Here is a 19,901-nt window from a genome sequence, read left to right on the forward strand (position 1 = left end):
GTAATTTAAGTTGTTTCATTCTCAATTTTCTCATTCATAAAATGAACAATTAAAGAGCTATATAAATAATATATTTATTATTATAAAAGAGAAGTTGAAATCTAAGGAGATGTCATCTAGGAGAGAGAGTAGAGGGAAGGAGGGGAAAATTTGGAAAAGTGAATACAAGGGATAATGTTGTAAAAAAAAATTACCCATGCATATGTACTGTCAAAAAATTGTAATAAAATATAATTTTAAAATTAAAAAAAAAAAAAAAAGAAATCTAAGGAGGGATGAAAAATGAGCCATATGCATTGAATAGGATAAACCTCTCAAATACTCTTGGAGAGAATTATAAAAGAATATCTAAATCTAAGTACTACTGATGAGGGGAGCCCCAAAACTTTTTTTTTCTCTCTCTGTAACTTTGGGGGAGAATGCTAAGCTCTCCCCTGAAAGACCCACCCCAGGGAATCAAGATAAAGTGGTTTCATTCTGTTATCTAGATAGGGCTAGTTGAGTCCAGGACCACTCCTAACTCTATTGAATTGGAGATTAGCCCAAAGACACTCATTCAATGACAAGATTTTCTATTCTCATTACAGCACAAACTGTACCCAGCTTCCATGAAGAGCAACCCCCAGCTTCTAGCTAAGATTTCAATTATAAAAAGAGCCAACTTGGGGCTTGCTTCTAGCAAAGGACTTAACATGCCATGTCATGCTATGCCATGTCTCTCCTTGGCAAACCCTCTGCCTGCTGAAATGATATTCTTTTTCAACATTACCCCCTCTTTATCTCTTTCTCACCTATTTCCCTAACAAGACTTTATATATTTTTGTCGGGATTTCTCTATTAGAAATTTTACTTCTCTGTCAGGACCTTGCCATTAAGGAATTCAGTCTTTCTATTGGCTGACATTCCAATGCCAATAATAAACTTCTTTTACCAGTCTAGCTTTTCATGTTCATAATTCCTTACAAAGGAATTTTGTGCCAACCAAAGGAGTTCCCACAACTCCCTGCCCTGGGCCTAACCTCATCATTTGGGAATACAACACCAAACCTCTTCATTTGGCTCCCTGACCACTTGGAATCTAGAGGAGACGAACTAGATTCATCACTATGAATAGTGTCATGAACAATAACTTGAGAAGACAATGCTAAGACAAAAGTGAGAATGAATCATTACCTCTTTCAGAGAAGAATGATGAATCCCATCACTTTATTCCTACTTTTGTAACTCACTGAAATTATTTATAGTTCTTTATTTAAAAAAAAAAAGATATTGATTTTTTGTTCTGACAAAGGAAGAAAAAAGAGAAAGAAAGAAAGAAAGAAAGAAAGAAAGAAAGAAAGAAAGAAAGAAAGAAAGAAAGAAAGAAAGAAAGAAAGAAAGAAAGAAAGAAAGAAAGAAAGAAAGAAAGAAAGAAAAAAAGAAAGAAAGAAAGAAAGAAAGAAAGAGAGGAAAGAATAAAAGAGGGAAAGAAAGGGAAGGAGGGAGAGAGGAAGATAGCAACAGGGAAAACAAAGTAACAAAAAAACAAAGAAAGAAAAGGGGAAAAAATGAAGGAAGAAAATGAATTTTTCTGTATGATTATTTTCAATTTATGTAGGTATGTCCTTGAGAAGATTAGAAGAAATCAGACAGTAAGAGTTACATTGGGAGCCAAAGACACAGAGAAGTGAATTAACTTTTTCTAATAACTGAATAGTGGGTTTGTTTCCCTAACTGGGGACTCAAGAAAAAGAAGAAAAAAAAAATTGTACTGATAAGGAGCATTATAATTCTCCCAACAAAAGAAAAAATAAAATAAAATTACATGAATCTAGAATCTTTTGAGCAAAGGATGGGCTCAGCAGTGTCATAAAGAAGCCTGAGATCTGGTAAGACTCACAGAAACACAGAAATGGAGAGATGGAAGGTCAGTAGTCAACCAGACTAATCCCTTGGTGAAACAATTCTCAGCTATAAAATACCCAATAACTGGTCATCCGTAGCTCGCTTAAGAACTTCAATATGGTGAGACCTACCATCTATCAGTATAAGCCAATTCACTTTAAGAAGGATCTAATTATTCTTATTTGTTTTTCTGACAGCAAATTTAAATAGTCTTTTCTGCAACTTCTACCTGTTACTCTTGGTGCAGCATTCTCAACTGAAACAGAAGAAATATAATCTCTACTCTATATATGGAAGGATTCTTTCTTCCAGTACTTGAATACACATAATTATGTTCTCATTGAGTTGTTTTTTTGTTTTGTTTTGTTTTTCCCCCCCAATATGTTCCTTCAACCAATCCTCATGGTATGACCTTAAAGTCCTTAACTATGTCAGTTAGCCACCCTTGGATACTTTTCAGTTTATTAATACTCTTCCTAAACTGACAATATTAAACACAATAATAAAAGATGTGGCCTGATAAGGGTAGATTAGAGTAAGACTATCATTTTCCTGGAAACAATGACCTTCCTAATACAGTTACAAACCATATTAGCATTTTGGGCTAATATATCATATTATTGACTGATATTGATCTTCTAATCCCCTAAAATCATTAATTCTTTCCCAGCACAATGACTTCTATCCATGCCTTCCTCAATCTCATATTCCTAGAGTTAATCTGTATCTGAAATGCAAGGTTTTACATTTATCCCTGTGGAATTTCATCTTAGATCAAGCTCAATTTTCTAGCCTTTAAGATATTTTTGAATCCTGACTCTGTCAACAGCTGTGTTATCTATCCATCTCAACTGTGTCATATGTAAATCTGATGAGCTTGTCATATATACTTTTTACAAGTTAATGACAAAAAGTTGTAGCAACACAGGGCCAAGAACAGTTTCTTGGGATAAGCTTGTTGAGATACTGATAGACATCAACTCTTTAAATCCAATCATTTAACTCATTTTAAATTTTTATGATTATGCTTATGTTTAATCCATATCATTCTATCTTCTTCTTAAAAATAATAGGAGATAATTTATCAAGTTTAGTTAAACTATAGATAAACTATATATTTTTTTCATCCATTTATTTATTAATTTTGATTTCATCTTCCTCCCTAAAAATTTTAATCTGCTTTAAATTGTTCTGGATGAAACAATCCAGAAGCATTATAATCATTTTTTCCCCTTCTAGGAGTTTTTATGTGTTTTTGATGCTGTTAGCCTCAGGCAAATTCTTTCATCTTTAAACTTCTCAGAGAACTTAATGGAAATTCAGTCTTATCCAAGGAAATGTATAAATGGAGGCACTGTGAAAGGGGGCCCTATTCAGGGTGCCTCATTGAGGAGGGTGGTAGTCAGCCTTCCTGCTGAACCAAATGACTAAATCATAGCCAATGTAAATAATTAACAAAAGGATTTGTGTGTGTGTGTGTGTGTGTGTGTGTGTGTATACAGGCTTGATTCAGTTAGATTCACCTCCTCTTAGCTTTTGATTTGTCACAGTGGCATGCCTGATCAGAAGGTCATCTTGACTTTCATGGAAGTAGAAAATCCATAATATATTTTTGGATATGACCAATGTGGGAATTTGTTAAGCTTTATTATGCATGTTACTAAGGGAATTTTTATCTTTTTCTTTTTCAGTTGAGGGGATTAGCCAATTGGGGAAGGATACTAGGGATATAATTCTTATCCTCCATCTTGAAAATTGGAAAAGAATAGTTCAGAAGGAATACATAGAAGAAAAATAGCTTTGAAAATTACTTGTTGAAATTATCATGTTTACTTGCAATTTCATGCATAAACTTATCATTCAATTCTATAATGTTTGTGGAAATATTTATTTAGTTTCTTATTTGTTGAATTCAAGAATAAAAAAAAATTAAAAAATTAAATTGAAGCAACAGGGAGTTGCTAGAAAGAAGTATCAAATGCTATAAAGTGGTGAAGAAAGATGAAGACCAAGAAAAGAACTCCAGTTTTAGAAATAATCAGCAAAAAAAATTAGTAACTAAAATGCCTATAAATGATTGTATTTATAATTTTCTGATTAAATTAGAAAATGATATATTTAATATATTGTCATTACTTTTTAAAGATGACTTTGCTAATTAATTTTTTTTTTCTTTTCAGATCAGAAGTGATAAATTGCCTATAATAATCTGTATTCTTTCATGGGATCCTCCTAAGAGAACTTAACTAGAAATCTAGACCCAGCTCTAACATGAATTTTGTGTCCTTGGTCAATTTAATTCCTCTCTCAAGGCCTCAGTTCCTGAGATTCCTAAAATAAAAAAAGGTGAACTATGACCTTGAATATCCTTTCTATCTGTATATTTACAACCTGATTGGATAAAGATAATTTGTATATTCTGGTTCTATTTAGGGAGAAATGTTGTCTGTCCCTCACAAGGAACTAATGTAAGACCTTTAGTTCATAAAAATTCACTCCATCTCCTTGATTTAAGATAAAAACCTTTGTGGAAAAATCACCAAGTTTTTCATACTTGAAGATTTGATTTTTATTACATTAATGAATTTAAAGTTGTTTCCTGAGAAGTAGACAAAGTAAAAGCTAAATTGTAGGGGACCAAAATGTCCATTTTAACATGAAGATCTTAGTCATAATGGTATGTAAGCATCTTCAAGGATCTTTTGAAGAGACATAAGGGCATGAATAACATAGAATATTATCTCTCGATATAACATTGGAAGTCAGTTTGTCTAATCCCAGCATTTTATACACACACACACACACACACACACACACACACACACATATAAAACCAAGCCGACAAACGGAGATTCAAGTTTGAATGAATTTTCTAAGTTTCCAAGATCATTTGGGACTATAAACCTAACTATCCTGATACTAATCCAATGTTCTAAAAAGACAGACAGAAAGACAGAGACAGATGGACAGACAAATAAATTACATAGATATCATTATGTATTAGTATGGGAAAAGATTGATATGAGAAAATATATACATATGTCTTTATATGCATCTATATATTTTCTTAATTATAAAAATATCATTTTAAAATATTAAAGAAAAATGAATTATGGTAATAAAAACAGAGACAAAAGAAAATAGATTAATATAGGGAAAAAAAACCTATGCTGTTATTTAGGTGAAATAAGGAAGCACTCCAGAGAAAAGTTTTTGATTTAATTCTAAAACTATATCTTAAGTACCCTTAGGGGAGGAATTGTGTGATTGTTTGATTTTCATTATTATATTACCACTGTCTTTTATCATATGTACTGGACAGTTGATAAATTTTTGAGTTAAATTGAATCCTTTCAGAAAAGCCTTCAAACCGAGGAGTCACAGAGATAGAAATATAATTATACATAAAATATGTCTCATTATATACGCTTATTTCCACAAAATTGTATGCTTACCTCTGTATATGCAATCCAATAAACATTTATTAAGCTTCTATTGTGTCCAAAACCCTGTGTCATTGCTCCTAAATTAAAATGCCCTCTCCACCTCCTCTAGGCCAAGCTATGCACATGACATTTAAAATTCCATCTGTCAAATTTTACCTGCCTCAGGAAGCTGCCCTTGTACAAGTCCTCCTCATTCTGATTATGCTTCTCCTCAGCACCTGCTCCGCGCCATAAACTTAGCTTGTGCTCCTGTAGTTAGCACTTCTGCAGTGCTATTCCAGGTTGTTTTTTTGTGTGTGTGACATTCTATATGTATATCTTTTCTCACTCAGCATCCTATAAGTTATTTTACAGTAGGTTGTAGGTGTTCTATTTTCTGGTGGTTTTGTTTGTTTGTTTTGTTTTTGTTTTACGATCATTTTGAGAATATAAAAAATATTCAATAAATTCTTACTTTCTAAATGAAAGCATGAATAAGCAAATAAATGTCCTTGACCACTATAGCATATGGAGTTCATGAGTATCCCTTTCAGTGCCAGCTTTACACACAAATTGAGTATGAGACCATCTACAAAGTCTCCTCTGAAGAGTGATAAAAGCCCCATCTAACAATAACAGCAAAAGCCCCTTTACAAGCATTCATGTCATGAAAGGGATTCCTAGGGTCAAGAATTATTTCTAGAAGATTGCTGTTAAATATAAGTATGCGGACAGTAAGGAGTAACATAGTAACCCACTTACTTAGACATTATTAATAAGGTTCAGTTTATTGGATTCTATATGCCATTCATCAAGCAGCAGGATCCAGATGAAACAAGACAAAAACAGGCATAGTTGGTAAAATTTGAATGGAGGAAAGTCAGGATTAAAAGTTTGGAAAATTAAGAATTGAAAACATATTGGATTTCTCAGGTAAGGCAAACCTGGGAAAAAGGTTAGCCTGATTAAATGATGGCAGGTGTGATAAGGTGGGAGCTGGTAGTAAGAAAAGTGGGAATGGACTGAAAGTTAGGAGTCCTGTGTTCTAGTACTAGTTCTGATACTCTCTATCTGTTGAACCTTGGGCAAATCAGCATTTCTTGACATATCAGTTAAATCATCTGCGAAATAAGGGGATTGGACTAAATGATCTCTCTAAGATTATTTCCAACTCTTAACATTATGAAATTCTATGTGATTGAAATCATGTGTGAAAAATGAGTTTAAAGGAAATTTGAATTTGAGTCTTGGCTTTGTGTGGCCTTGAGCTAGTCATTTAACGTATTCCTAGATTTCCCAACACATGAGTGAATAGTATTACCCCCTGATTTTTTCTAAATCACAAAAGTAGTTCTAGGATAATGTGCATGAAAGAGTTTTAACATTAAAAGCATTTTGAAAATACAAATTCTTTCACTTAAGAAGACTATAGTCATGGAAATTACAAATTTCAAAAGAGATTTATGTACAACAGACTTTAAGGGAAATCTCATATCCTGTACAAAGTTCTTTATTTTAAAAATTCTTGCTTGGATTTAGGATGGTATTAGCCATTTCAATATAGGATCGAATATTTTATTTTTGAAACAGAGGTTAGATTTCTCTGGCTTAATTATATTACAATACCATAAATTTTCTAAGTGCAAACCCATCTCTATTTATTAAACTCTGAGTCCTAAAATGAAAGGCTACTAAAAACATGCAATATGAAAACAAAACAAAATAAAAAAACAAATGTTAAATGCTTGAAGTTTAACATATAGCAAGTGATAACAATTTTAGTTAAATTAGCAGAGGGCTATACATTATAGCTTCATCTTCAAATTAAAAATGCAAAGGTTTCTAAAAGTAATTTTGTCATACATAGGGGAAAAAATAAAAACTGCTGAAAAATCAGGCCTATTTAAACAGCTGGAAAATGCCATTCAGATAGCAGTTTGTTTTGTTTTTCTTTTTAAAAATTGTACATTGACATTTATTGTACTTAGGCAAACAGGCAAACACTCACTGTATGTACAGCCATACACTTCAATTCGCATCCCAATCCTGCCATTAGGGTTCCAATCCAGAGGGATGAAGCGTAGAAACCTAGCTTTGATGGAATGTTGGAGTTTATAGTATACAACGCTGTCTGCATTTGTATTTCCTGAAAATCCCTAGAAGAAAATTAAAAAAAAAATCAATATATCCATAAACAATTGCTTTCACTTTGTACCTCCTGTACCAATGAATATTGTCTAGTTTTTTGGGTTTGTTTTGTTTTGTTTTGCTTTTACATTAAAAGGCCTGTTTTCCCTATGGTAGGAGTGTGGGGAGTAGGGAAGAAATTTTATTTAACTTTAACAATATTATGAAAACCTCTGCTCCAACCATAGATTAGTTGCTATTGTGGGAAATTTCCCTTATCTTTAGGGTAGTTTAAATTTCAACAGCACCATTACACTGGTTCTGAACCATGGTTTACTTAAAAACCATATAGCTTTTATAAAGTGTTCACCTTGAAAATCCCCTTTCCTCATCCTTAAGTTGATAAAAACCGAAATATATATTAAAATATTATTATTATTATTAAAAACAATATTAAACACACTAAGAATAAGCATATAGAAAACATATAGAAAACGATTAAATTGTAATTCGGTTACAAATAACTAATAATGTTTTAATATCATCACAATAACCTCAGAAATAGGTGCTATAATTATCCCCATATTATAGATGAGGCAAACAGAAGTTAATTAAGTTGCTCAGGAACCCAAAACATAAAAATCTAAGACTAGATTTGAATTCAGGTCTTTCTGGATCCAAATCCAGCACTCTATTCTCTTCTAATTTGCCCTTCATCCTGTTTCACTTTTAGACAGTTCTAATTATTGCAAAACTGGCACTCAAAAAGATAAATCCCTTGAGCATTGCTAAGAAATCATGCCCTGAAAGATTTGTAATTCCCTTGTTGATCTCCAAATAGGAAGAATCAATTATTCTAAAGCTTGCTGTTCAGTATCCTTTATTTAGGAAATTACAAGCACATTTAAGATCATCCCATGTGACATACAGAGAAGCAGGCCTTTCTGCTTCCATTTCTCTATATGTATTCATTTTTACTTAACCTATGCAAAATAAATGTATTTATAGCAAGATACTTTTATTCAACTACAAAAAACAGCAATTTATTGACATAGAATAATCAGAATATTAAACATAAATTAATAATAGCAGGATAACAACTTATCCCAGAACTGCTTTTATGTTGTAAATTATGATAAAATGATAGTGATAATGATGATATAACAATATTAATGAAGATGCAAATAAATGTAAATAATTAATGAAAATAATAGAAAATATACATCACTGCAACTTGCAAAAATTGGTTAACTACTAAAGATCTATCAAAACATAACTTCTCAGTTAGAATTATATATGAGAAGCTTATGATCTTACATGAATAAATAGATGACAACTCCTCACACTCTCAACAAAGAATTCAGAAAATCTTGGAGAATTAAACCCATAGAAGATCAAGGGAATTAGTGGGGGGAAAATGCAAAAAAGTGGCCAAATTGTTCCAGACCTAAAACTACATTATAAAATGGGAGTCAGCAAAAAACCATTTGATAATGGCTAAGAAATAGAATAGTAAGTCAATGGAATTGGTAAGGTACACAAGACTCAATAGTTAATGACAATTGTTATCTACTATTTGATAAACTCAAATTCTTCAGTGATAAAAATTCACTATTTGATAAAAATTGCTGAGAAAACTAGAAAATAGTATAATAGAAACTAGGCATATTCCAACACCTCACACCATATACAAATATAAGGTCAAAATGGGTTTATGATTTAGATATAAATGGTGATACCTTAAGTAAATTAGGATAGTAAGGGATAGTCTATCTGTCAGATGTCTGAAGAAGAGAGGAAATTATAGCCAAGGAAGAGAACATTATGAAATTCAAAATGGATAATACTGACTACATCAAATTAAAAAAAATTTTTGCACAAACAAAACCAATGCAGTCAATATTAAAAGGGAAGCAGAAAGCTGGGAAATAATTTTTACAGCAATGTTTCTGATAAAAGCCCCATTTCTGAAATATATATAGGAACTGAATCAAATTTATAAGAATATAAGTCATTCCCCAATTAATAAAAGGATATGAACAATTTTTAGATGGAAATAAAGTCATTTGTAGTCTGTGAAAAAATGTTATAAATCACCATTGGTTACAAAAATGCAAATTAAGACAACTCTGAGCTATCATTGCATATCTATCAGGTTGATTAAGATGACAAGAAAAAATGATGATAAATTGGGGATGTGGGAAAATTGGGACACTGATGTGCTCTTGGTGGAATTGTGAAATGATCTAAATATTCTGGAGAGCAATTTAGAACTAAAATCTATAAAACTGCATACCTCTTGATTCAGCATTGACACTACTGGTTCTTTAACCTAATAAAATCATAAAGGAGGGGAAAGGATCCACATGTACAAACATGTTTGTAGCAGCTCTTTTTGTACAGGAAAGGAATTGTAAATTGAGTGGATTATCATCAATTGGGGCATGGCTACATAAGTTATGGTATATGACTATAATGGAATAATATTGTTCTATAATAAATGATGCAATGATTGATTTCAGAAAAGCCAAAAAAGACTTGCATAAACTGATGCTGACTGAAGTGAACAGAATGAGGAGAATATTATTCACAGTAACAGCAAGATTATGGTGATGATGAACCATGATAGACTTAGCTCTTCTTGCAGTGATCCAAGACAATTCTAATAGACTTGAGGTAGAAAAAAATAATCAAATCATGGTATTTTCACCTTTTTTTTGATTTGTTTTTTCTTTTCTTTTTTTCTCTTTTGATCTGATTTTCCTTGCACTATATGACAAATATGGAAATATATTTTAAAACATTGTGCATACATAACCTGAATCAGATTGCTTGTTGTCTTGGGAAGATAAGAGAGAGAGGGGAAAAAATTTGGAACACAAAATCTCACAAAACTGAAATGTTGAAAATGATCTTTACATGTATTTGGAAAAATAAAATAGTATTAAAAATGAAATTGATAAACTACCAGACTACTGTCACAAACCTAATAATTACCCAAAATTGCTTAGCTTAATTCATTTTTAAAAAGCTTAAAGAATATTAATTAATAAACATTTTGAAGCATCCACTATAGTTAGGCACTGTGCTAAGCACTAGAGATTAAAAAAAAAAACCCACAAAAAAACCCAAAAGAGAATCCTTATCCTTAAGGAATTTATAATCTAATGGCAATGTGTCAATATGACAACATGAAAACAAATATACACAAAACAATAAATAAGACCATACCAAAATAACCAGGTTTCATGAAATAAAAAGTTTTTAAGATCTAAACACATAGAAGAAAAAATCAAAATCACATAAGATACATAATATGTAGAATAGAAAAAGATATCCTATCACTCCAATCATCCTATATACAGTTGGAGGTATACAAGAGTGTTTATAGTACATACATCCTAATATGTTAATTCAACTATAATTTTTTTCTACCTGTGCAATAGTTTTTTTGAAATGCTAGATGAAAAACAAAAAAAAAAAAAAATAGAAGCATAACAACTTGTCCTAGGAAAATTTTCACCTGAATTCCATTGTGCTTTTTAATAATAATTATAAATATAATAACATGTATTTATATGAGACATTAATGTATTAAATAAGTTCTATACTGAATTGGGAGAGATTGAAGGTAAAAGGAAAGAGGGATGGCAAAGGATGAGATGGAGAGACAGTATCACTTGAACAGACTTCAAGAGACAGTGAAGGATGGTGCTTTATGTTAGTATGCTAGGGTCCAATGGGATATCAAAGAGTCAGTCATGAATGAACAACAACAAAAATGTTTTCAGAGAGTTTTATAAATATTATCTCCTTTGAGTTCATACCAACCCTGTGAGGTAGATAGTAGTATCTTCATTTTACAAATGAAGAAACTCAGAAAAATTAAATTACTTCTCAAACACCAAACAGATAATAAATTGTAGAGCTGGAATTCAAACACATGTTCTGAGCCCCAAACCAGTATTCTATCCATTAGCCATAAATACTTCTCTCTAGGTATCAGATTTAGGGAATATGTTGTAATTTCTAAAATGGATGTTCTTAATGTTGTTGTTCAATCATGTCAATCATGTCCAATTCATCATGGCCCATTTGGGGTTTTCTTGGTAAAGATAATGGAGTGGTTTATCATTTCCTTCTCCAGCTCATTTTGTAGATAAGGAACCGAGGCAAATAAGCAATTTACCCAAGATTGCCACATTTGAACACAGGAAGGTGAATATAGGCCCCACATTCTATTCATTGAGATACCCACTTTTATTTGCCTTTCTTAGTTAAAATGTATCAACAAAAAGATATGGAATTTATGTAATTTGTCTTTTTCTCCCAAAATTTGTTTTGAGAAATAGGAAAAGTTAGCAAAAACTGTGAATAATTCAGTTCTTTTTACTCACAAGAGTGAAAAATAATACATAAAATGCACAATTAATTGATAGTGTATATCAGTAGATACTGGATCAGAATTATTAGAGAAATAGGCATCAGTAGAGGGGTGAAATTCATTATGAATCGTGTAATTCTAACTTAAGACTGCTAGGAAAATCTAATGGTTTTCCATGCTACATTGAGAGAATCAAAGATTGGGATGACAGAAAGATGTATGTCACGCTATACCCTGCCTTCAGCACAAATACATTATGAGTATTGTGTCTAGGCTTTGGAGCCACATTATTAGGCTGCCATTTTTTAACCCTGAAAGCCATCCTATGAAAGGTGAAAATACTATTGAAAAGCCTCTTCATACTCTGAGATTCTGAATTTCTGAAATATCATTCAAATAGTAACTTAATGATCAGAAGTATTATTATCAAAGTAGAAATATGAAGCAGCAATGGCCCTGAATGAATTATTTTGAATCTATGCAGCCAGCTGGCATAGTGATTTAGAGTTCAGGGTCTGGTGTCAGAAAGACCTGTGATTAAATCCTGCCTCAGACACTGACCTATTCTATAATCACTTATTCTCTTTCAGCCTTAGTTTTTTCATCTGTAAATTGGGGATAATAATAGCATCTATCTCTGAGGATTGTTATAAGGATCAAGTGAGATTACAAATGTAAAGTGCTTTGCAAACCTTAAATCACTATATGCTAGCTATTGTACATAATAACCAGATGTTAATGAAATATTGTTTTAAACTAGATCAGACATTTTATTGATACAGAAAATTCATGAAAAGGATAATCCCTCCACAATTTACAAGTATTAAGGAGTCAGCTATTACACTGAGTACCTCAGATTGCTTATGTTAGCATGTGTCAGAGACCATATAGAAGCCCAGATTTTAAGCCACAGTAAATTTCCCTGACTTTGAGATTAGTTCTCTATCCAATATGCTTCTCCTTAGAGATGCATAAAACTAAGAAAAACTGGTTACCAGTATGCCATAGTGAGAAAACACTGCATTTTGAGTGAAACAATCTGGATTCAAGTCCTAACTCTATTACTAAAATTATATTATGATCTTAGGCCTCAGCTTCTCATTGTAAAATATGGGATTTGAATTAGATGGCCCAGAAGTTCCTTCTCAGTGTAATCCTATCTATAATGAATTTAATATCTGCATAAGAAATCATCAAATTTAGTTACTCACAAATATAACTAAAAGGAATCATCACTTCTAATTTTTTTTTACTGATTGATTTTATTATTTTTAAAGCACATAAAGACAACTAGATTTTCATTACAACAGTGCTTTGGATTTAAATGTTTGTTGAAAATGTCTTCCCTTAAATGTTTGAAAATTGAAGCATAGTGATAAAGCTACATAGCCACTAAATGGTAGATGATATCTGAATTAGCAATAAGTCAAGATTATAACCACACTGTTATTTGTGCAGATTTCTCTCAACTTAATATGATGATTTGTTTTTCTTTCGTAAAAAGTATTCCAGGAAGGAATGCATCGTCTAAAATGCCTCATTTACTTTTTTTTTTTTAACTTTAAAGATGATACTTCTTTTCTTTTAGTCAATTGTCATAGTTTCTTGCATGAAATTTATGGCTTCAGCTTATCCTCTTTTTGATCCTTAACACAGCTGCCTGAGGAATATTCCTAATATCTCACTAGGATCCTGTCATGCTTTTCTCCCCAAATCTTTAATGGTTGCCCTGGTATACTATCTAAAGTATATGAACAAAGCTGAAGTAAATAATCTCTTGCTCTTATCATTTGCCATCTATCATACTAACTGGATACATTGGACATTTATAATGTACAAAGGACCCTCCCTGCAGTAAAATAGACCTTTTTTTTTTTAATTCCTCCACATTTTTCTCCAAAGTAACTATTTCTAAACTTTCTATCATTCCCTAAAACTTCCCATACTTCTTCCTCTCCCATTCCCCATCTCTCTCTGATGAGGCCTTTAACCCTGATTTCTACTGAGAAAATTGAAGATATTTATTGTATCTTCTACTCTACTACATTAAATGGAACAGCTTTCTCAGCTCAGATCCTTGTTATCTCTCGGCTAGATTATTTAAAAGATCTTCTGATTGGCTTTCTTTCCCCCAGAATTTAACCAGTCTAGTACACCTTATATAAAGTTGACAGTGTTATTTTCTTTTAAATAGTGATTGGACTCTCACTTCTACTCTACAAACTCCTGTGGCTCCTAGGTGCCTCTAGGATAAAAATATAAACTTCTCTGTTTAGCTTTTAAAACTTTTCACTGTCTAGTCCTAGTTTATCTTTCTATTTCCCATACTCTGATCTAGGTTAACTAGCCTTCTTTATACTTATCTCTGTGCTTTTGCTCTGACCATCTCCCTGAATGGAACTGACACGTCCTTCCTCAAGTATGTCTTATAAAATATTTTTCTTCCTTTAAAACATAGCTCGAGCATCACTTTCTTCTACATGAAATCTTTCTTGACAGCATCCCTCTTATTCTCAAGTCCTATATCTCAAACTATCTTATACTTGTCTTTATTCATCCTCCCTGTGAGTATATGTATATATGTTTTTTTTTTCCATCTAGTAAAAAAATGGAACATCCTTGAGAATAAACATTGCTTCCATTTTTTTCCATAGATGCATAATGAACAAAATTAAATTTGTAGTCAAAAGGACTCAAGTTCAAATATTGATGTAGAAACTTAGAAAGTCTATCAGACTCAGTTTCCTCATCTGTAAAATGGGGGAAAACATTACCTATCTTCTAGAGAAATAATATTATCTATCTTGAGGAAAAAATGAGATAATATAAAGTGCTTTGAAAACTTTGTATTACTATGTAAATAATGATGTCATTATTAATATTATTTCCTCACTGTCTAGCACAGTTCCTGGCATATATGAATTTATTAAATGCTTATAGATTCTAGTGTTTTACGACTACTCATAATCTAAAGTTCCAAGTTGCATTCCATTCCTTGCCTGATATGCCTTTTCACCTTGTCTCTATTCCAGCAAAACTGGATTCTAGCCTCCTTTTTCATTCTGTGCACTCCTAAATTTATGTCTTTGTTTAAACCCTCCCTCTTCTCACCCAATATAATTCTTTAATCCACTTGTAGAAATTTCTCATTTACTTTAGACAAATCTGAGAAGTCACCTACTTCATTAAACTCTTCAGAAGGTGAAAATAATCACCTGTTTCTCAAATTTCTCAAAGCACTTTGATATTTTTTCTCCTTTGAACTCATATCCCTTTTTTCCCTATCATTTAAAAATATAAACAAATAGCATATGCTCTTTTACTGTGCTTATATGTGCACATCATTTTTACCATCATTTGAATATAAGTCTAGAATTGAGTCTAGAATTCCTGTTGTTTGTGGCTCAATTATTTACCAAGTACCCGCCTAGCACTTAGTCTTAACTAGTACATTTGTTTCTAGTTTTGCTTTTTGTAATTTAAATAAAACATCAGTCAGTCAAGTATTTTTTAAGTGCCTACAACTTGTGTATATACTACAATAAAGACTGGGAATAACGCTACAAAGAATGAAATAACTATTAATATGGTACTATATGCAACATAACATAAGGGGAATAATGCTAGACTTAAGAAAACTTGGGTTCAAAGTGACAATGAGTAAGTAGCAACCACTCTAGAAAGATTCACTAGTGACATTAAGATTACAAATAACAATTATTGATCTGGGTTGTTATATTGAGATTTCACGCTGTGCCTAAATCACATGTTCTTAACAGATTAACTAATTGTATACAAACATTGTGGTAGAGACTATAGGCTTACACGTATGAAGAGACAATTTCCTCTTGTTATAAAGAGGAAATTAATTCTAGAAATGGAAATCAAATAATAGGAAAGTCATGGTCTTAGAAGAAGTAAGCTCTAAAGAAAAATCTAAGTGTACTGGTAATAACTGAAGACTTTATATTCTCTTTATCCTGATTCTTGATTTTTCTTCAGTAATTCAGCAAAACATTAAGATTACTAGAAAGGCACACGTCAATTCGCCTTCTGATAAGCTAAAAGATAAAGTTAGGAGAGAAATAAAATTGCTTATAAAAATGAGGAAGGTGACCATTCTGACTAGCCAAGGGAAACAAGGTGCCCCTCCCAAACAGAGCACATCAAACAATTCATAAAGTGGAAAATATATGTGCAGATCATTAAATTCATATTTATTATAATGTAGTTGATGTCTTTTATTGTTCAAGTGCCAATTGGCTTTCAAAGAAAAAAATTAACTGGATGAAACACTTCTGTATTTTGATCTTACAAAAAATTTTATTATATATTTAGTTAAAAGACAAGAAGGATTTTAAATCCTCTGTTTCATTTCAAAAAGTAGAAAAAACTTCAAATAATTTATAACTATATTTTCACGTCTGTGCTTTCTACAGCCCATTAACAAGAATATATAGAATTCCTTTAAGCTTCTAGTTTTAAATATCATTTAATTTGCCATCCAGTGTACCATTAAGAGTTCCATTAAAATATCTTTTATTTTACCTTGAAAATTACAAATGAAAATGTTACTTTGTTTACCATTATACATTCAATTACCAAATGACCTCTTCTCTTCCAAAAAAAAATCATTGTAGTTGGTATAAATTTAATAATAATAATAATAATAATAATAATAATAATAATATATACTATATATAATTTATAATTATTCTTCACTTATCTCCATTTGTCATTTTAAAAGGAAATTTATTATCTTTCAGAATGTTTTAGTATGGTATTGATTTATAAATTTCATCACCAACAATTTTCCAAAATCATGAATTCAAAATTCATTTTAAAGAGGAATGTATAATTAATTAGCCCTCCCAAAGTAGTTTCCTCCAACCCCGAAATAAAATGGTTTATTGTCTTTAACTAACTTCTGATTTACCTTATTCACAAGTAATGAATGGCTCATATGGTAAGAAGTTTTAATAAAACATGAACCTTTAAAAGACTGAACAACCTTTCTAACTTTACAACTCATGAGATAACTGTCATTTTGAACTTAAAGGTTCTAATTTCCATTCTTGAAATTTTATTTGATTAAGAGCCAAGCAATCTCCATATGACTTATGAACCCTTTTTCACCCATAAAAAGATGTTTTAGTATGCCTAATTGTAATACTTTACCTTAGCAAAAAATGCTTTTGTAAGTCATCTTATGCTCTGAAAATAAAGATTTATGCATTGTAGTTATTTCCCTTAACCCTCCTCCATAATTCTAATTTGAAAATAAATTATGTTAATTACATATAATTGATAATTGGCCATTAATTTTTTTAATATTCCAGATATTCTTGATTAAAAAAAAAAGAATCATACAAAATTCTGTAGATATTTATCTTTGTTTTTGTTTTTGTTTTTTGAAATAGGGGGATTTTAAAGCAGAAAGAGCTTAGAAGGGAGGTTTATTTCCAGTATGCATAGAAGACCTAAGTAGAGATATGCATGAAATTAAGAATACCAAAGAAGCAAATGCCTTAGTTAAAATGATCAAGTTCACATTATACCTTGTGCTACTTTACAGTTATAAAAACATGCTATTCATTGTGAGGGGAAAAAAATGGTTTAAGTGGCACTTAGTCATTCCTATCTTGTCAAGGAAAAGTGTATCTCTCACTCACACTGACATCCTTTTTTTCTAATGAATGATCTTAAGGGAAGGGAAGATGATTGGAAAAAACAGAAGCTTTAGAACACTTACAAAGGAAAAACTTTTGATAACATGGAAACTTTTCCTCATTCAGAATTCATAGTTCTATTTATATATATGTATGTATATAAGTGAATATTTTCCCCATGGACAAAGCTATTCCTCTTCCCTTATTATCAGACTTGTTTTTTCTGTACAAAAAAGATTTTTTCAACCAATCATGTAACTTCCAAGATAGTGTATTTGTTTTCACAACCCTCTACAACCCCCAAACCACAAAAAAAAAGAACAAACAATTTGTGCAGCTAAAGTTCACTGAAGATAAACCTAGAAAATAAAATTTTAAAATGCCATTCAAACTAAAAGAAAAATAGGCAAAACAAAACAAAATTAAAACCAAAAAAACATGAAATAATATCATAGAACAAATATATTTGTAAGCATTAAGTTGACACTGGGGAGTTGGACAAGCTGGGCTGTCAATTATCAACTGAGTCACCAATTTTATGGCTTAGATAATTCATTTGCCCTTCTTTGTGCTGTTGACAGCTCCTTCCCTCCTTACTTCCCTCTCTGCAAGGGTCTTTTGCTTTCTTTTAAAACTTTCTTTGGTGGGAGCTAATAAATAGCAAAAAATCTTTGAAGTCTGCTAACATTATGAATCTATGATTTCATTAGGGTTATCTCCAATCTTGGGCTCTTGCCTGACTCCAAAGTAAAATACTGACTTCCCCTACTTTGTCTAAGACTTAAAAGTTAGCACCAAACCAACAAATCAGCATCCTTGAATCAGATAGTCATCTGTTTCTGAACAGAGAACACTCTTTATCTCTCCCTTTTCTCCATACATACAACCAACAAGTGAGCTATCAAAATACATATTAATATAGTTGTTTTTATTGTTCAGTAATTTCTATCATGTCTGACCCTGTTTTGGGGTTTTCTTGGCAAAATATCTCTGTAGTGTGCCATTTCATTTCCCAACTAATTTTACACTTCAGGGAATTGAGGCAAACAGGACTGAGTGATTTACTCAGATTTACTCAGCTTATAAATGTCTGAGGTCAAACTTAAACTCAGAAAGATGAGTCTTCCTGCCTGCAGACCTAGCACTGCACTAGGGCAACACCTAGATGCAGATGTGCATACATATATGCACACACATACACACATTCATTTATAAGTTTCCACCACTCTGAAATGCATCTATCCCGGTGTACTTCCTCTTTCTTGAGCTTTCTCTCTGCTCAGCTTCCACATTTTTATATCCATAAGCCCCTTGCCCAAAGTGGGTGGAGCAAGTTTATGAATTTAGGTTACTGTTCATTTAGCAATCAGACTTTTCCTCCCAATCTCAAAGTTTCTACTTCTAAGTCTGTTTCACTTAATATTCAAAATTTCATTCAACACCCAGCCTTATTACTATCTCAAAAAGATTTATAGAGAAGAATAAAAATGAAAAAAAAAAAACTGCAACATTAAGAAAAATAAATAGTTCACCTATTACCTTTAAAGGAGTAATAGAAAATGAAATAATAAAAATATGAAGCATAATAGATACCATTTATATATCACTTTAAAGTTTATGAAGGACCTTACTAATATTATCTCATATAAGCAACAAATTTTGGAGGTGAATACTCTTATTCTCATTTTACAGATGATGAAATAAAAATTAAGTGACTAGAGGTAATTGAGGTAGAATTTGAACTCAGTTCTTCCTTATTCTAGGATCAGTGCTCTTTCCACTGTAGATGTCAAAGCTCTAGGGTCTAAATTCATATAAAGAAAATTAAATTTGAAAAAGAAACAGGGTGACAGTACTATAGCTGTAAAAGACTATGATTATCTCATAAAAATCATGTGACCCCCAGAGATGGGTGACTTTAAGAAAACAATATTTACAAAGCCAAAGAACCAAATAAAATGTTGGAGATATTACACCTGAAAGACTTATGACATCTTCTGAGTGGAAAGATTGAAGTACATATGAAGTATATGTAGACACACACACATACATATGTATATACACACAAACATAAAAAACATATGGAAATTGTGAGGGACAGTAGCTATCACAAAAACAATTGAAGACTCTCAGAGTTGGAAAAGCAAAACGGGGGTATTATGGTCTCAAGAGAAAGGGCAACTCCCATTAGACAGGATATTTATCTGTAAAGAAGTGCAAAACACAAAATGTAAAACACAAGATTATATGAACAAAAGCCCTGGGGACCCCCCTTCCCTTTGATTTTTTCTCCCATTGTCTGGGAAAGTCCAGGCTTATACTCTAAACATTGAAATCTATCCCAGAAACAAAACAATAAATTGGCTTTAAAAGAAATACTTAAATGCTAATTAAGAGAAGGTAGGTAACAGG

The 19,901-nt window shown here is 31.7% G+C and overlaps 1 protein-coding gene across 2 annotated transcripts in view; it reads right to left on the minus strand.

Annotated features, from left to right (window-relative positions):
- CNTNAP4 (contactin associated protein family member 4) overlaps positions 1–19,901 on the minus strand; it is a 641,498-nt gene that overhangs the window by 241,620 nt on the left and 379,977 nt on the right. For both annotated transcript variants that reach the window (XM_074281700.1, XM_074281701.1), the window contains exon 4: positions 7,318–7,465. In XM_074281700.1, coding sequence (XP_074137801.1) covers positions 7,318–7,465 — 148 coding nt within the window. The remainder of the gene's footprint in view (positions 1–7,317; positions 7,466–19,901) is intronic.

The sequence above is a fragment of the Sminthopsis crassicaudata genome, chromosome 1 (assembly GCF_048593235.1).
Source record: "Sminthopsis crassicaudata isolate SCR6 chromosome 1, ASM4859323v1, whole genome shotgun sequence".
Taxonomy (NCBI): Eukaryota; Metazoa; Chordata; class Mammalia; order Dasyuromorphia; family Dasyuridae; genus Sminthopsis; species Sminthopsis crassicaudata.